This window comes from Phycodurus eques, chromosome 21 (assembly GCF_024500275.1).
Source record: "Phycodurus eques isolate BA_2022a chromosome 21, UOR_Pequ_1.1, whole genome shotgun sequence".
Lineage (NCBI taxonomy): Eukaryota > Metazoa > Chordata > Actinopteri > Syngnathiformes > Syngnathidae > Phycodurus > Phycodurus eques.
Window position 1 is genome coordinate 3,715,823 of NC_084545.1, and position 16,901 is coordinate 3,732,723.

The 16,901-nt window shown below is 45.2% G+C and overlaps 3 protein-coding genes and 1 non-coding gene across 9 annotated transcripts in view; 3 read left to right on the plus strand and 1 right to left on the minus strand.

The window, feature by feature from the left end:
- smarcd3b (SWI/SNF related, matrix associated, actin dependent regulator of chromatin, subfamily d, member 3b) overlaps nt 1–3,708 on the plus strand; it is a 31,247-nt gene extending 27,539 nt beyond the window's left edge. For all 5 annotated transcript variants that reach the window (XM_061667121.1, XM_061667119.1, XM_061667120.1 and 2 more), the window contains one exon: nt 53–3,708. In XM_061667121.1, coding sequence (XP_061523105.1) covers nt 53–106 — 54 coding nt within the window. In that variant the 3' untranslated portion in view covers nt 107–3,708. The remainder of the gene's footprint in view (nt 1–52) is intronic.
- Nucleotides 3,305–9,789, minus strand: chpf2 (chondroitin polymerizing factor 2). Its single transcript, XM_061667115.1, has 4 exons — nt 8,707–9,789; nt 7,297–7,861; nt 6,677–6,859; nt 3,305–5,435 (listed from the first exon to the last, which is right to left on the minus strand). Exons 1-4 carry the CDS (start codon nt 8,997–8,999, stop codon nt 4,179–4,181), a joined length of 2,298 nt encoding a protein of 765 aa, XP_061523099.1. The 5' UTR covers nt 9,000–9,789; the 3' UTR covers nt 3,305–4,178.
- trnaq-uug (transfer RNA glutamine (anticodon UUG)) lies at nt 6,210–6,281 on the plus strand. Its single transcript has one exon. It is a non-coding gene; the product is annotated as a tRNA-Gln (tRNA).
- On the plus strand, nt 8,716–16,899 carry abcf2b (ATP-binding cassette, sub-family F (GCN20), member 2b). 2 transcript variants are annotated; one of them, XM_061667116.1, is made up of 17 exons: nt 8,716–8,840; nt 10,361–10,431; nt 11,448–11,603; nt 11,689–11,901; nt 12,056–12,238; nt 12,343–12,514; nt 13,237–13,332; nt 13,404–13,506; nt 13,586–13,681; nt 14,235–14,354; nt 14,522–14,611; nt 14,695–14,805; nt 15,212–15,274; nt 15,404–15,532; nt 15,606–15,809; nt 16,450–16,570; nt 16,691–16,899. In XM_061667116.1, exons 3-16 carry the CDS (start codon nt 11,465–11,467, stop codon nt 16,567–16,569), a joined length of 1,839 nt encoding a protein of 612 aa, XP_061523100.1. In that variant the 5' UTR covers nt 8,716–8,840; nt 10,361–10,431; nt 11,448–11,464; the 3' UTR covers nt 16,570; nt 16,691–16,899. The 2 variants fall into 2 exon arrangements, with proteins under 2 accessions (XP_061523100.1, XP_061523102.1); XM_061667118.1 differs by lacking the exon at nt 10,361–10,431 and having other exon boundaries at nt 16,450–16,899.
- The last annotated feature ends 2 nt before the right edge of the window (nt 16,900–16,901 follow it).

A 16,901-nucleotide genomic window follows, 5' to 3' on the forward strand; every position in this document is an offset into this window, starting at 1 on the left:
TTGTTATTTCTTTTAATATATCTTTTTTTTTTTTTTTTTGTACTTCCACCAGATCCAGCAGAGGAGACAGGAGCTGGAGCAAGCCTTGACGGTCCGCAACACCTAAACAAAGATCCCCCCCCCCCCCCTCCTGCAGTCAGTCACGTGTGTGTCTTTATGTGTGTATCTTCATGTGTGTGTCCGCATTCTTGGAGTCGAAAGCGAAGACCTCCGCCAAGGTCAGAACGTTAGGTACACCAGCACTGAATCATGCTGAGTCGCTAATATTTTGTCCCAATGTCATGTAGCTAAATAACCAAAATATTAGAAACACCTCTCAGTGTGACGCCATCTTATTGTGCGTAATCTTTGTAAAGGTACCTAATGGAGTGGAATAATTTCACACGCACACACAAAATGCGGAAATTGTCTCGCCCTCCCAAAAAAACGAAACAAAAACAAACAATTCCTGGAACTCTGTCAAGTCGTTTTCGCTAAAAGTGAAGTGTCCTTGGCGGAGGTAAAATGAAGCCGCGAGACCACAATGAGGTTTTTGTACGTTCTTCGACACAAGTTCAAACTCATCACATGAAGAATTCAGTTCATCAAAAGGGAATAGAACACAACAAGTGAGCTTTTTTTTTTGCGTATTTGAAATATAAGGGTACAATATATGCCTGTGTGTGCGTGTTACGTATTAATCACACCAGCAAAGTTACTGGTTGCAGCTATCACACACACACACACACACACTTTTTTTTAGTTCTTCCGAAATCAATCATCACACTTCCGAAGTGTCACGTTTAAGTATTGTCGTCGCAAACATGAAGTCACCCGTCAGTGTTATGCAAATCAGTTGAAGTATGGATCGTCGTCGACCAATCACGAGGTGGCGAGCGCGCCCGCCGGCTGCCGTTGCGCCACCGTGGTGTTACCAAAGTCATCGCATCGCTCACGCAGAAATGGACAAACACAAGCTGGATCCCCCCCCCAATGAGAATTGATGAAATGTGAACATGCCAACAGTCGCGATGCTAACATGTAGCAAGATGGCAACCTGAGTATTGTGTGTGTGAATTTTGGATTATCAAGAGATGTGAATGTAAATACGTTTATCGTTTGTCGTCATCACGTCTGACGGTTCTTTGAAACGTAAAATGGTGGGACGCCAGACGCTCCAGACGTCTCCACCTTTTTCCATGAACTCACCTTTCACCTTTTGTGTGTTTTTTTTTTTTTTTTTTAAAGAACGAAGACACTTGACTTGTATGTAAATGTGGTTGTGTCCCACGGAGGTTTGGTGTTTGAATGCGGCAGACGTTTTCCTTTTTTTGCACTGTGCTGTAAATTGTCCTCCTCCTCTTCATTGTCATCACGGGCGACACATACGTCACACACACTCTTCTTCACCTTGGCCTATGCATGCTCCGTGGATCAAACACTAGCTGTAAATATTTAGATACAATACACGCATACAGTATGTACGGTTTGCTTGCTTGGTCAACATGTACCAAGGAGTACTGTAGGGCCACGCCAAAAAGAAAATTATAGTATGAGAATAAAGTCGTGTTTTGTTTAGGTTTTTTTATTTTAAAAAAAAAAAAAAAAAAAGTTGTTTTTCTGGGGAAAAAAAACGCGTAATATGACAGGAATAAATTTGGAATTCTTTCGAGACTAAAATCATACCCACCCACCCCACCCAAACAAAATCTTTATTTACGAGAACAAAGTCGTATCTTAGAAAAAGGCGAAATACGAAAAAAAAGTTTAAATTATTTTGGAAATAAAATTGTCTTTTCTAGAATAAAGTGCAAAGTTTCAAAAAATGAAGTTGTGCTTTTTAAAGAAAACGTGATAATCTTCAGTTAGATTGTTTTACAAATAATATTGGATGATTAATTATTTCAACAACAAAAAAATGCATAATATTTCAGGAATGAAGTTATATTTTTCAAGAAAACAAAGTGGTTATTTATGACAATATAGTGGTACTTTTTCAAGAAAGAGTTGCAATCTTACAGGAATAAAGTTGCATTTTTCTGAGAGTAAATTCACGTTTTTCTGAAGGGGAAAAGGTAAAGAAGTAGATTTTTTTCAAATAATGTACTTTTTCAAGAACGGAGTCGTAATCTTACACAAAATAATGATCAAGGTGTGTGTTTTTTTCTAGAAAAAAAAAAAAGCAAGGCAAGATTAAAGCCCAAGAATTTCTATAAAAAAGGCCAAATCCCGCAACAATTAAACTGTACGTTTCAAGAAAAGAAATTTGAATCTTATGGTAATAAAGTTAGTTGCATTTTCTGAAAATAAAGTTGCGTTATTTTCACAAAAAAAAGGTATAATGTTATGAGACTGCAGGCAGATTTTTTTTTCTAGAAAAAAAACCGAATTTTATGAGTGACGCACTTTAAAAAAAAGTAATTTTGTGGGGGAAAAATATTGCATTTTCTGAGAATAAAGTTTTCCTTTATTCAAGAACAAAAGGCATAATATTACAAGAATAATCAGTCGTTCAATAAATAAATAAAAAGCCTATAATATTACGAGAATAAAGTTGTATTTTTTTTCAAGAATTAAGTTTTTTCTCAGGAAGTATAAACTTAGTATTATGAGAAAGCAGTTGATTTTTTCCCCCAGGAAAATCTTGTGTTAAGTCATATATATATACTGTATATCTTTTTTTTTTTTACATATCTTGAAAAATTCAACTTCATTCCTATGGGATTAAGTGTACATCTTTATGAATTACGATTGCAACTTTGTATATTCTAAAATACACTTACTTATAATTTTTTTCTTGAAAATGTACAACTTCTCACAACCTTACAACCTTTCTTCTAAAAAAAGGACTTTACACTGGTGCTATAATTTCTTTTCAGTGTGGCCCTCACTCTTTGTAAAAAAAAAATAATAATAATAATAATAATTTTAATAATTTTAAAATGCCTTCTGTAATTTTTTTGCCAAAAAACAATCCAAGCTGATAACCTGAGCTACCAGCAAAGCAGTCTAACTGTGTTTTCTTACTTAGGACAAGTTAGAGGAGAAGCATTAATAATTAACCATTCGTCGTCTTACAGCTGCTGACTCATTAGCGCCCTCTTGTGGTGTCGGGAAGACTCGCACCGTCTCTTCACGAAATGTTCTCAAACGCGTCCGCTCGCTTCCTTTGCATGTTTTTCTTTTTTCTAAGCGAGGCTGCTCCTCACTTGTGTTGAACACAAAAAAACAAAAATAGATGATTTTGAGACTAAAAAAAAAAAAAAAAAAGAAAAAAAAAAGGAGCAAAAGGGACAACAGCTGTGACCTTGTGTGACGGACTGGATGTAAATAAAGAAGCGCTTGCCAAAGTTTGTAAATGCCACAACACGTCTTTAGTGTTTTGTGTGTGTGTATTTTATTATATACAACGTATAGCCGTGTCCCAAATTGGGACAAGTCTTCAAATGGTCAAAAGCTTGATCCTGGAATTATCACTAGACAGATTGTCATTTTAAAAAACTAAAACCAAGTAATGACTGACAATGCTGAACTGAATTTATAATGGAGTCCAATCCTTGACTACAACGCCACTGTTTAAAAACAGCCTCCAAATGGTCCAAAGTTTGAAACTGGAATTGTTACTCGACGGATCGTCATTTCAAAACAAACCAGCTAATGCTGCATTGAATTTAGAACTGTGTCCAATTCATGAGTTCCATTACATGTTCACTTCCCATTAGCGTCAAAGTCGTTTTAAAGAAAAGAAAACAAAACAAAACAGGAACAGAGGTGGCGCAAAGCTTGTGGCACACGCACAAGCTTTGCATTGTTGGACGACTTTCCACACGTCGAGGTCGTGTGTCCCAAAAATGCGCCGCCCACTGGTGAGGGGAAGAAAAACGCCCCCTTGACCGCAGCTCGCAGTGAAGTGAAGCATTCATTTTTACTTTAGCAAGGCGGACGCCATCTTGCGCCGTCGCAGTCGCGGGGGAGGGAGGACCGGGCAGGAGTGGAGAGCGGCGGCGGCTAACGATACAACAATCCCGAACAAATAACGCCACTTTATTTCAACTTGACAATATCATAAAGGCAGTCAATGGTGGATTTGCAGTAGCTCTTTATGACTTTATATTTTTACGACAAGAAGACGAGCATTGTCCCTCCACCAACTGCAGTCTGCGAGCCTGTAGTAGAAAGATGGTCACTTTCCGAGCGTCCTAGGTGCTGTTGGCCTGCTCCTGCTCGAACAGCGCCATGGCGAGGTGCGATCTGGAGCCGAGTCCCTCCAGGTTGCTGAGCACGCACCTGTGGTAGATGTCCTCGCTGAAGCGCGGGTTGCACTGGCGCTGCACGTACTTCTGGACCAGCGCCGGCTCCACGGCCCGGAAGACGTGCAGGCCCGAGTAGCGCACGAAGACGTCGTACACGTCCATGCTCTCCAGCAGCTCCTCGTTGTCCAGCGCGTCGGCCGCCATCTTGGCGCGCGTGCTCATGTAGTCGGCGTTGTAGAAGCAGGCCTCGTCAAAGACGCGCCGGTCGAAGTGTCCGTCCCGCAGCGAGTCGGCGTTGGGGGAGGCGGAGGGCTGCTGGACCACGGCCGGGTTAAACTCCTGGAAGTGGACCGGGAAGAACACCTGCCAGCTGCCGATGGCGTTCATGCGGCAGCGGTTGAGGAAGTCGGCGTTGACCTCGGTCCAAACGCTGGCCAGGAAGAAGAGCGTGTCCACCGGGTGCTTCTTGGAGATGACGTCCATCAGCTTGACCTGCGAGGGCACCTCCGTCTTCACGCTAATCCACGGGATCTTCACGTCCGGGTAGCGCTTCTCCGCCTCGCCGACGGCCGCCTTGGCGCCGGCGAACACGTCCTCCCGGCTGACGCGCTGCGCCTCGAACGGGTCGTAGACGAAGAGCACGGTGAGGAGGGCGTTGTCGTGCGTGTCCAGCACGTTGGCGGCGTACGTGTCCAGGAAGGCGGCCACGTGCTCGCGCTCCTGTGCCGTGACGGGCAGGATGAGCTGCACCCGCGTGGCCTCCGTCACGTACGGCATGGGGATGATCTCCACGGCGCTGAGCGGCCGCAGCAGGTGGACCCGCTTGGCGATCACCTGGCTGTGGCCCTTCTGGGTGTACGCCTCCAGCGCCAGGTCCAGGACGTACTCCATGCCGCGCGTGGGGTCGAAGCGCCGGTAGCCGTTGAGCAGGCGACGTTTGAGGAAGCGCAGGCGCGGCTGGTAGCGCGCGTTGAGACGCTCCAGCGCCACCTCCAGCACAGCGCCAACGTCGGCCCGGTCGGCGCCGCGCAGCTCGCACTTGGGCGAGCCCTCGGCGCACGCAAACATGTGCTCCTCCGTGAAGTAATCCCAGTTGAGCACCTCGAAGCGGGTGCGCGGCTTGAAGGGCGCGTTGATGCCCACCGGCCACGTCAGGCCCGCCGCGCCCTCGGGCATCAGCTCGCTCAGGTTGCCGATCTGCATCTGCGCGCACACACAGTAGACGCAAACGCGTGATGAGGGTAAAGCGCTTTAACACTGTCTCCTTTTCCCCTTACTAACGATGACGTGACTGCGGGGTTCAGTAGCTTGCTCAAGGACACTTGGAGGATCAAACCCGCAACCTCTCTGCCGCCGTGAGGGTGACTCATGTTGCCATTATTGTCAGACATCGTTACAAGGCTGAGTCGTTTTATATTCAGCGCTAACTAACTTTTTGCACTGGTGCGTCCGACTTTTTTTTCTTGGGTGCACTAGCACAAAAGTTAGGTGCGCCAAAATTTCACAGCAGTTTTACAGCATCAGGCATGTGCAGTCATACCACACAGGTGTGTGTGTGTGTGTGTGTGTGTGTGTGTGTGTGTGTGTGTGTGTGTGTGTGTGTGTGTGTGTGTGTGTGTGTGTGTGTGTGTGTGTGTGTGTGTGTGTGTGTGTGTGTGTGTGTGTGTGTGTGTGTGTGTGTGTGTGTGTGTGTGTGTGTGTGTGTGTGTGTGTGTGTGTGTGTGTGTGTGTGTGTGTGTGTGTGTGTGTGTGTGTGTGTGTGTGTGTGTGTGTGTGTGTGTGTGTGTGTGTGTGTGTGTGTGTGTGTGTGTGTGTGTGTGTGTGTGTGTGTGTGTGTGTGTGTGTGTGTGTGTGTGTGTGTGTGTGTGTGTGTGTGTGTGTGTGTGTGTGTGTGTGTGTGTGTGTGTGTGTGTGTGTGTGTGTGTGTGTGGTTCCATGGTTCCATGGTTCCATGGTTCCATGGTTCCATGGTTCCATGGTTCCATGGTGTAATGGTTAGCACTCTGGACTTTGAATCCAGTGACCCGAGTTCAAATCTGAGTGGAACCGGGAATATTATTTAGCGTTTTATCTCCTCTCTGTCGATACACACCATGTGAAGTTAGATCAGCTGTGTGCAAAAACAAATCCCTTTATAAATATAGAAATGCTTTCATGTAATGGGGTGTCAGTTAAACAACTGCTGTGTTAAATATTGCAAATATCAAAATAGCTATCTGACAGGGTCAATCAAAAGTGAGCATGATGATGATTTTGTAAAGGCTGCTTTTTTTTCATGTGTGTTTATCGCGTATACTCAAAATTCCTAAACATCAGGTTCCACCGAGATTTGTACTCGGATTGCTGGATTCAGAGTCCAGAGCGCTAACCGTTACACCACGGAACCACGACTAGTCTCTGAGAGCGCGGCGGCGCAGTGTTCGCATTCCATTTTGACGCCCAACCTGCAGGTCCTGGATCTGCGCGTAGGTCAAGTCCAGCTCGAGCTGGCTGAAGCGCTTGTGCAGTCGGTACATGAGGTTGGGCTCCGACACGGGATGCACGGTGAAGGCCTCTCGGAAGCGAGCGCCGTCCTCGCGCTCCGGGTCGGCGTTCTTGCCCAGCTCGAAGTAGCGGAACGTCATCTCCTGCCGAGAGATAACAGACGAGTTTGGAAGTCCGCGTCGCCCTCCTGTTACGTTCACTTGGCAGCAACGGCAAAAATGCGCCTTGGTCGATTTGACCCGGGGCATGTTTAATGAGCTAAAAACATCAGACATAGGACAAAAAAAAAAAAAAAAAAATGCAACCCTAATTTACAGTCGTACACTACCTTTCAGGAAAAAAGATTTTATATTTTGAATACTTTTATAAACTGAGACAGTTCAAATTTGATTTTTTTCTTTCAAAAATGATTGGGTTACAATAATTAATTTTGAAGTTTATTTCTGCTGTCCACTTAAAATGCTCATAAGTCAATGTGCCCAAGTGCATATTTACGCATTTTAGGCAACTTTAGAAATCCTGTAATTTACATACATAATAATATAACAAAAAGAAAATCAACAAAAGCGCGACGCGTCACCTGGTGGACCTCCACGCAGCTGAGGCCGAGGTAGTCGATGATGCAACGTCCGAGCCACTCGTCGGGCCGCACGCTGAGTATGTCGTTGCGGCAGGCGTCCAGGTGCGGCTGCAGCCGCGACAGCAGGCCGCGCGACAGCAGATAGCCGTAGCCGCCGTGGCAGTAGCGCGCCTTCTCCTCGCCGCCGATGAACTCCTCGGCGCGGCCCATGTAGACGTCCCGGCCTGCGCTGAGGTGGTCCGCCAGCCGGATCAGCCGCCGCGCCTGCATGTACGTGTCGTCCTGGGCCAGCAGGAACCAGTCGTAGTCGTCGCCGTACTTCCGGTGCAGGTGGCGCACCGTCTCGTACATCAGCCACACGGGCCGGTCGTCGCCGTGCGCCACCACCGCCATGCCGTGCGGCACCTTGGGGCTGCGCAGGCCCGTGAAGAAGAAGGTGCGCGGGAAGTGGTGCGCCACCGTGCGGTTCACCGCCACCGCCAGCGTGTTGAGGGTGGCGCGGGACGTCAGCACGCCCACCAGGAGGCGCTCGCGGATGCCCAGCTCCGTGTGGATGTAGCGGGTTCTGCGAGAGCCCAGGAAAGAAATGGCTTAGGCTAAAGTGTGGCGATCATTTTTGAAATCTATATTTTAGCAGTTTCTATAAAACACATCACGGCGCGGCTTGTCGAGTAAACAGAAGCAGTCTTGTATTTCTTTGTACTCACTTTATTTTGTAATTAACACAAAGAGTGTCCCAGGTGTGCATCCACCACACTCTCTGTTCTTCTTCGTCTCTTAATTCTTCTTTGTCTCCTATCTAGTGTGTTTCCTGCATTTTTTAAAAACGCCCCCGTTGACACCACGTAACTCAAATACCTTGTTTTACAGGTTACATTTCGGTAAAATGGCAAGACTGTCAGAAAAACACGCAGTTGCTTGTTAAAATGTCAGCAGTGACAAACTGTTACTCTTAAAAAGTGTTACATTTTACAGGAACTAAAGCCATGGTCCAGAAAAAGTTTGTGTTTTTGAACAATATTTCAGTAATATAAAACACCCTTTGATCCCAATTGCATTACCAGGTATCAGCGCTCGGAACTGGCGAGTCCTCGAGTAATTTGCATTTAAGCTATAAGAAGGGTTTGCTCTTCAACTTATTTTTGGCACGACATTTTAAACCACTTTCAATCGTTTCCCCCCGATATTGAAGCGCAGTGTTAATGTTTAACTTGTGCATGTTCAAGGCAAAAGCAAACGGCACACGAAAAGGCCGGAGCCGAGATTTGAACACCGAAACTCCAACCTGTGAAGCGGACGTGCAACTCACTAGGGCGGGTGTCAGTGCTCCGTATTGTGACGTCATCGCCGTTCTTTGAGGCCACTGACCTCTGTTGATGTCATGTGATGCCTCAAAGGGCCCGCACCCACCTCAGGACTTTCTTGTGCTGCTGGTTCGGGTCCTTGTGGTAGGGCACGATGCGAGGCTGGAAGTCGTCGTCGCCGCCGCCGCCTTCTCCTCCTCCGTCATCCTTGGGATCCTTCTGAGCGTCCCCCCTGCCCAGGTAAAGCTTCCCCCCGTCGGCCAGCTCGTCCCCGCAGGCGTCGTCGGTGTCCCCCTGCGTCCAGGACACCATCAGCAGGCTCAGGCTGCAGCCCAGAGACAGCCCGAGGATCAAGGGGAGAGCCGGCCGGAACATGGCCAAAAGCGACGAAATCCGCATGTCTCGATTTTCGGTTTCGTTGAGTACAACCTCGCGAAGATTTGCAAAAATACATGGAACCACACCACGTACATCTAAACGAAGCGAGCTACAACGGAGCCACTCGGGTCCATTTTGACAAGTCCACTTATTCCCTTTTTAACTTGTTTGCCTCACAAAAACAGAACTTCAATTCACGCTTCAGGTATCCACACAGACACGTACTCGTGTCACTGTCACCGTTTAGAACACGCGCACAACGGTTCGATGGGCTACAGAACCTTATCTTCATTGAGTCTCATTTTGGCTAGCGACGTCTACCTTCCAAAAATACAAAAATTAAAATCGTCGTCGGCTACCATTTAACATCAACGCGTCATTCCATTACGTCGTCAAATCATTATAGTCGCGATAACGATGCGCATAAAGGAACCAACGTTTGTCGCATTCGCCGACCGTATTAACCGAAAAGAGGAACACAACGTCAACTAGACAGGCTAGCTCAAATGTCTCGCTCCTTTTTCTGTGGTGCTTTTCATCGTCCGAACTAAAGAAATATTTCATCCGTGGGCGTCGGTAAACGGCGTCAAGCTGCCTCGTCCATGTCTCCGTTCGCTGTCTTCGCTTCTTCTTTTTTTTCTTTTTTTTTTTTTTTTTAGCTGCCACGCTCAAGTCTTCCAGCCACTTCCTCGGTGCTCCTCCTCATCTCCGACCGAGCATCGGCGCTCAGTGGCCGCATAGGCTAGCCACGCAGCGTCGCTGTATAGAATTAGCGAATACCGAAACCACACAGTATGGTTATAATATATTAATATCACGATACTATCACATAATCACAAGTTGGTGTTATTTATTTATATGTATTAGAATTTAATGAAAAAAATGTTTTTTAAGTACGTTGTACTTGGAGAGGTGCATGGAGAGAACACAAGATTCACTCGCGTTCCGTAACAAGCCGGATAATCGACGTGCCCACGTGGCGGCCATGTTGGCAGGGGCGACGTTCCCCATGAAAGACAATGTGTGGACGTCGAAGTCGTAACTTGCTCATTTCTCAACCGATTTTGCTTAGGGTTACCTTTCGTTCAATGCCTAAACGCGTCCTATCAATACATGACATTAAATAAAGTCCCCAGAATATTTCTACCTGTGAAAACGGAATATCAGTTCCACCGTATACAGCACAATGTCTGGGCATCCTTGTTCCTTCGGTTTCCCTGCCACCCACTTACATCGAATACGCGCAAGACTTTGCCCTTACTAGTTTCGCGTCACTGTAGGCACGCACTCAAAGTTAAGCATTGCGTTTTTAACTATGTTATTATCTATTTCCCTTTCTCCGCCCTTTTGACCATATATGGTATGTCTGTCGGTCCGGCTAGCGGCTTCTTCCACCCGGCGAAGTGAACACGCGAAGTCTGTGTGCTCCTGAGCCCGCTAGATCGTAAATAAGGTGAGAAAACACACCTGGCGCCGCTTAACAACTGCCGCCCGCATTACTAACGTGAACTTGTGTCCTCCGGGGCAACTGCGGAGGTCGCTACATTCGCGTAGAGCGTCGACTTCGTAACGTTTGGAGCCGGTTCGCCGGGGCCTTGCGTTTCGCTGTTTTTATGGCCTATCTATGGTGGATAGCCTTAGCTCAGGTTCAGGGGCTAGTACCATCCCGTTAAGAGGGACTTCCTCATTTTAGTAAAACAAAATAAATAAATAAAAATAACAGTGGTGACGGGGTTTGTTGCCATGAGCTGACCCACTCGGGAAATGATAGTTTAATTGTGGCGCCGCGCAATGTGAAGCTAACCGGCTACATGGGCTAGCATTGTGAGAACAACGTGCAAGCAGGTGGGACACAATGCTTACGTTATTTGCATGAAAGCCTTTTTAAAATCACCACTCGGTTCTTTTTTTAATTTACCCAAATAGTCACGTTTTGGCAACGTTTATTGTCTATAAATGTCCAAATGACTCGGTGGTGACGTTTCCTTTATAACATATCATTTTCCTGAGACAATAGGGGTGAGATTTTAGGTGAGTGAAACCCCTGTTTGAAACTTCCATAACTTTATCCCATTTTCAAAATGTTGCTATCATTGCAAACCTTGCTGAACACAAACAGACAACATAATAATAGCTTGGTTTACATGGAACCTAATATACCAATTAGAATTGAGTTTGAAGACCGAACGGAATAAAAATGCTTATAAACACCTCAAACCCTTAAAAAAAATGAAGGGTTGATAATTAACACTGTGAGTTATTCAAATACATAGTAAGGAATACATAGAGCAAAGTGGAGGCATTTGTAGTTAAGATTGATCAAAAGTAGTGTTTGAAGTATGAGCCATCGTGGTGGGTCAAACTAACAACAATTTACATCAAATTTGGCAGAAGCATCTTTGTGATGTTTCCTTGACAACATGGTGTCAGATGGTTGACCTTTTGACCTGTCTTGTTTTGGTGGAGCAGCCCACAACAGCGCAGCCATGCCTTCCGATTTAGCCAAAAAGAAGGCGGCTAAGAAGAAGGAGGCCGCCAAGGCCCGGCAGCGCACCAAGAAGCCGGAAGAGATGAACGGCGAGGGCGACCGGGCGGAGAGTCAGCCCAACGGAGCAGTCAGTAACGGTAAATTAAAAAAATAAAAAAAAACTACAGTTGAGCATTTACAATCTGTGCGGTGTTGAAATATCGCTGCCGCGTTGTCACGCAGGCGTGGACAGTTTGACCAAGGAGCTGGACGAGTTTGAGCTGGCCAAGACGGAGGCGCGCGCAGTGACGGGCGTGCTGGCCTCGCACCCCAACAGCACCGACGTCCACATCAGCAGCCTGTCGCTCACCTTCCACGGCCAGGAGCTGCTGGTTGACACCAGCCTGGAGCTCAACTCGGGGCGGCGCTACGGCCTCATCGGCCTGAACGGCACGGGTGAGCGCGGTCGGCCGTCATTTCATTGCTGCAGTTTGACATTCTTAGTCAGTTAACTCGCGTTTTTTCGCTATTTGCAACACTGTTCAGTCGCTAAGGATTTACTTGACTGTTACTAAAATCCCCTGGTGGTTTCCTCATTTTTGTCTTCCAGGGAAGTCCATGCTGCTCTCGGCCATCGGGCACCGCGAAATCCCCATTCCGGAGCACATCGATATCTACCACTTGACCCGGGAGATGGCGACCAGCGATAAGACGGCGCTGGAGTGCGTCATGGAAGTGGACGAGCAGAGGATCATGCTGGAGAAGGAGGCGGAGCGGCTGGCGCACGAAGACTGTACGGGGGGGGGGGGGGGGGGGGGGGAACTTCATCGATCGGCGGTCAGCAAACTTAAGAGTACAAAAATGTGCATTGTAGTTTTTTTTCCTGTCTTCCTTTAGCCGAGTGCGAGAAGCTGATGGAGCTCTACGAGCGTCTGGAGGAGCTGGACGCCGACAAGGCGGAAGTTCGAGCCTCGCGGATCCTCCATGGTTTGGGCTTCAGCGCCGCCATGCAGCAGAAGAAGCTAAAGGACTTCAGTGGAGGGTGGAGAATGCGCGTCGCACTCGCCAGGTGAAATTTTTTTTGGGGGGGGGGGTCTATCCTCTGTTTTTATGCGGAAACACTCCTTTATTCCGGTTTAATTTTTGGTGGGTCAGGGCTATCCCCCGCTTTTTTTCCTGGTAATAATTAGTCACTTTGCGGATTTTCGCTACTCGTGGTTGGGCCGCGTGGGGTTCACCTTATTGTGCTAAAAAATAAGTTAAGGTTTATAACTCCTTCAAAATTGATAGATGTTAGCCCATCTATGGCGTTTTCCCATGAAGTGTTAGCGGACTTTTGTTAAACAAAAGTTACGCAGAGAATTGCGCATTATCAGAATCAGAATCATCTTTATTTGCCAAGTATGTCCAAAACACACAAGGAATTTGTCTCCGGTAGTTGGAGCCGCTCTAGTACAACAAACAGTCAATTTACAGAACACTTTGGGGACATAAAGACATTGACAAAAATCAATTGTGCAGAAAGATGCAGAGTCCTCTAGCACTTAGAGCAGTTCGAACGACTAATATTGCAATAGTCCGGTGCAATGACCATTGTGCAAAGGGCGCTGAGACTTCAAGGAGTGTATGCGGTTTAAAGTGACGAGTAGTGCGATCATCTGGGACAATGTTGGTTGTGCAATGACATCACACAAAAGGCCCAAGAAAAAGTGAAACTCAACAACTGTTGTAAAGGTGCTTTAAATGTAAAATCAAGTAAAAGTACTCAAGTACTTAATGCGCATGTTGCAGAGCCCTCTTCATCAAACCTTTCATGTTACTGCTGGACGAGCCCACCAACCACTTGGACCTGGACGCGTGCGTGTGGTTGGAGGAGGAGCTCAAATCGTAAGTCAAGCGGAAACCATTTTGTAAACGCACGCGCACACACTGACTGATTACCTCTTCGTGTTCGTCAGCTTCAAACGCATCCTGGTGCTCATCTCGCACTCTCAAGACTTCCTGAACGGCGTGTGCACCAACATCATCCACCTGCATCAGAGGAAACTCAAGTACTACACGGTGAGATGAACGCATGCGATTGTACAAGCAAAGCAGAAGAAAAGGGAGAAAAACTGATGTGTTCTTTGTGATTGTTCAGGGTAACTACGACCAGTATGTGAAAACCAGAGAGGAGCTGGAGGAGAACCAGATGAAGCGCTTCAACTGGGAGCAGGACCAGATAACACACATGAAGGTAAACAGGTTGAAGGTTTTTTTTTTACTTTTCTTCATTTAGTTTTTTTTTTTTTTTTTTTAAATGAACAGTTATTATATTACTTACTTAAATAATGTCAAAGAGAATTAATTACATAGAATTTCCACCATTTGTTAAATTAACTAAGTTGTACTTAAAAAATAGAATAATGCACAAATAATTACTGAATAGAATATTTTACATAATTACCATTTCTTTAAAATTAAACTTACATTTTAAAACAAATTTTAATTTCCATGAGTAGAATGAAATGGCATTTTTTTCATAATAGTTAAAATTAAATGTTTTACTTTGGTCATTTATATAGGAATATTTTTTATATTTTTTGTTTTTAAAATTGTATTTTTTGAATGTCAATTTTTTTTATTATTAATGAGAAAAATAAATTAAATGAATGTCTTTAATCCTATAATTTTTTGAATAATTTAATACCAGCAGTTAACTTGAAAAACATATTTCTATTTTTTTTTTTTTTTTTTTTACTGGTGTATTTGTGACCTGTTCTATTAACATGATGAATTTCCTTCCTTAGAACTACATCGCCCGGTTCGGTCACGGCTCTGCCAAGCTGGCCCGACAGGCGCAGAGCAAAGAGAAGACGCTGCAGAAGATGGTGGCCTCGGGCCTGACTGAGAAAGTTGTCAATGACAAGGTATTCTCAAGAGTGTGGTTACGCGGGCTCCCTCTACTGGTGTGTGAAAGTATCGCTGCCCAAGTACACAGTTCATTTGTATTTAACTTAAGTCGAACACATTTAAGTAGCGTGTTGTTTTGAATCGTGACGCATGCCACAATAGTAACAGCAATTTGTTTGCGCAGACGCTGTCATTTTATTTTCCTCCCTGTGGGAAGATCCCCCCTCCTGTTATCATGGTTCAGAACGTGAGCTTCAAGTATGGTGACAACATGGTGAGCATGAACCTTTTGAGCTCTTTAGTACCTTTTTTATTTGTCTAGTTTCACACGCTGTACGTTTTGCACACCGAATGCAGCCGCACATATACAAAAACCTGGAGTTTGGTATCGACTTGGACACGAGGGTGGCTCTGGTGGGGCCCAACGGTGCCGGCAAGTCCACCCTGCTCAAGCTGCTCATGGGAGAGGTAAGCAAAATACATTTATTCTGTTGGCCTTTTCCCCTTTTTTTAGTTAATAAAATATAATATATATATATAAAGCAAAATACATTTATTCTGTTGGCCTTTTTTTAGTTAATAAATATATATATATATATATATATATTTTTTTTTTAATGATTAAATGTAAACTACGGTCACATTGATCCATGAACATCATTGCCTTGCTGGCCTTATCCCCTCCCTTTTTTTTTGTTATTTTTTTTTTTTTAAAGTGGAATTTGCATGTGTTATTAGTTTTTTTTTATATTTAAATATAGAGCATTTGACACCAACAGAAGTTAATTGTCCAAAAGTGTCAACAGTTTTGCTCTTCAGGCGTGTGGGAGGAATTAAAAAACAACAACAACAAAAACGCTTGTTTTCATTGTAGCTGCTACCCACAGACGGCATGATCCGCAAACATTCTCACGTCAAGATCGGCAGATATCACCAGGTAGGAAAAAAGACCCCCCACCCCGCTCCCCCCCCAAAAAAAAACGGAAGTGTGTGTTGAATTCTCGTCAAGCAACGAGTGCAATCAAACCTTTTTGAATTGTTTTTATTTTTTTTGCGGTTGTCGTAGCACTTGACAGAGCAGCTGGAACTGGACCTGTCGCCCCTGGAATACATGATGAAGTGTTTCCCCGAGATCAAGGAGAAAGAGGAGATGAGGAAGATCATCGGCCGCTACGGACTCACGGGGAAGCAGCAGGTCAGAATCGGGATCGTCGCAATCTTCCGAGGCGCGATACAAGCCGACTGAGAAAGTTTCCGTTCGCCCTCAGGTGAGCCCCATCCGCAACCTGTCGGACGGGCAGAAGTGCCGCGTGTGCTTCGCCTGGCTGGCCTGGCAGAACCCGCACATGCTGTTCCTGGACGAGCCCACCAACCACCTGGACATCGAGACCATCGACGCGCTGGCCGAGGCCGTCAACGAGTTCGACGGCGGCATGATGCTCGTCAGCCACGACTTCAGGCTCATCCAGCAGGTAGGCCGAGCCCCAAGGCCGCATACGGGTTTCCCTCCTGTAGATGGCGCTAATGCACGTTGGGAGGACTTTTTAACTAATTTCATACATTGACTAATAGAAAACCAGACACCACAAGTCCTTGTAATCACCTTAAATGAGATTTTCCACATTTTTATAATGCCAAAAAAATCTAACTACATTTTTGGTGGGAAAAAAAAAAAAATTCTGAAGTGGCATTGATATAATTAAAATTAGAAAATAAAAAAGTGTCTTTAGCTTTTCTTTACTTGTTTAATTTCTTAATTATACATGTATAAAAACAATATTTTATTAGTTAAAATGTTATTAGATCGTAGTAGGATTGAATGTATTTTTTATCCTACAAAAATAAGTAAGTGTCGCAAGTACGTTCTATCAGTCTCAAATTAGGATTTGACTGTAAAACCAGCCGAATAAATGAACTGATTCTGCAAAATATGCATCTTTAAATTTTAATCCCTGCAAAAAAATGACACATTTCATCATTAATTGCAGACTTGGCTGCTTCAATACAGCCATTTTGTGTCACATTACTTGATTTATAGGTTCCCCGATATTTTAAATAAATAAATCCTACAACTGTGCCTTGGATTTTCCTAACCACTTGCTGTTTTTGCAGGTGGCCCAAGAAATCTGGGTGTGCGAGAAGCAGACCATCACCAAGTGGAACCGGGACATCCTGGCGTACAAGGAGCACTTGAAATCCAAGATCGAAAAGCAGCAAGCGCATGACATTTAACGTGAGTCACTCTCGTTATCTTGCGCTGTTTAGTTGGCCTGGGAAGGGAAGCTGGGTTTGCGTCCATGTGCGCTATTTCCACGCTTTAACGCCACCCTCTTGTCCCGCCCCTTCTCCTCAGGCTGCACTCAGATTGGCTGAGTCACAGTGCACCGTTGTGCAGTCTGCATTAGTTTTTACTTTCTCCACCACCAAAAGTTCTGTTAGATCATTTCTGCAGGAGCTTTTACGTCATATTTAGAAGTTGACTTTCTTTCAGTGTAAAAGAAGTTCTACCTTATTTAACAATGTAATGCAATAAAGGTCCGTCTCAATAAACAGAACATGGAAAA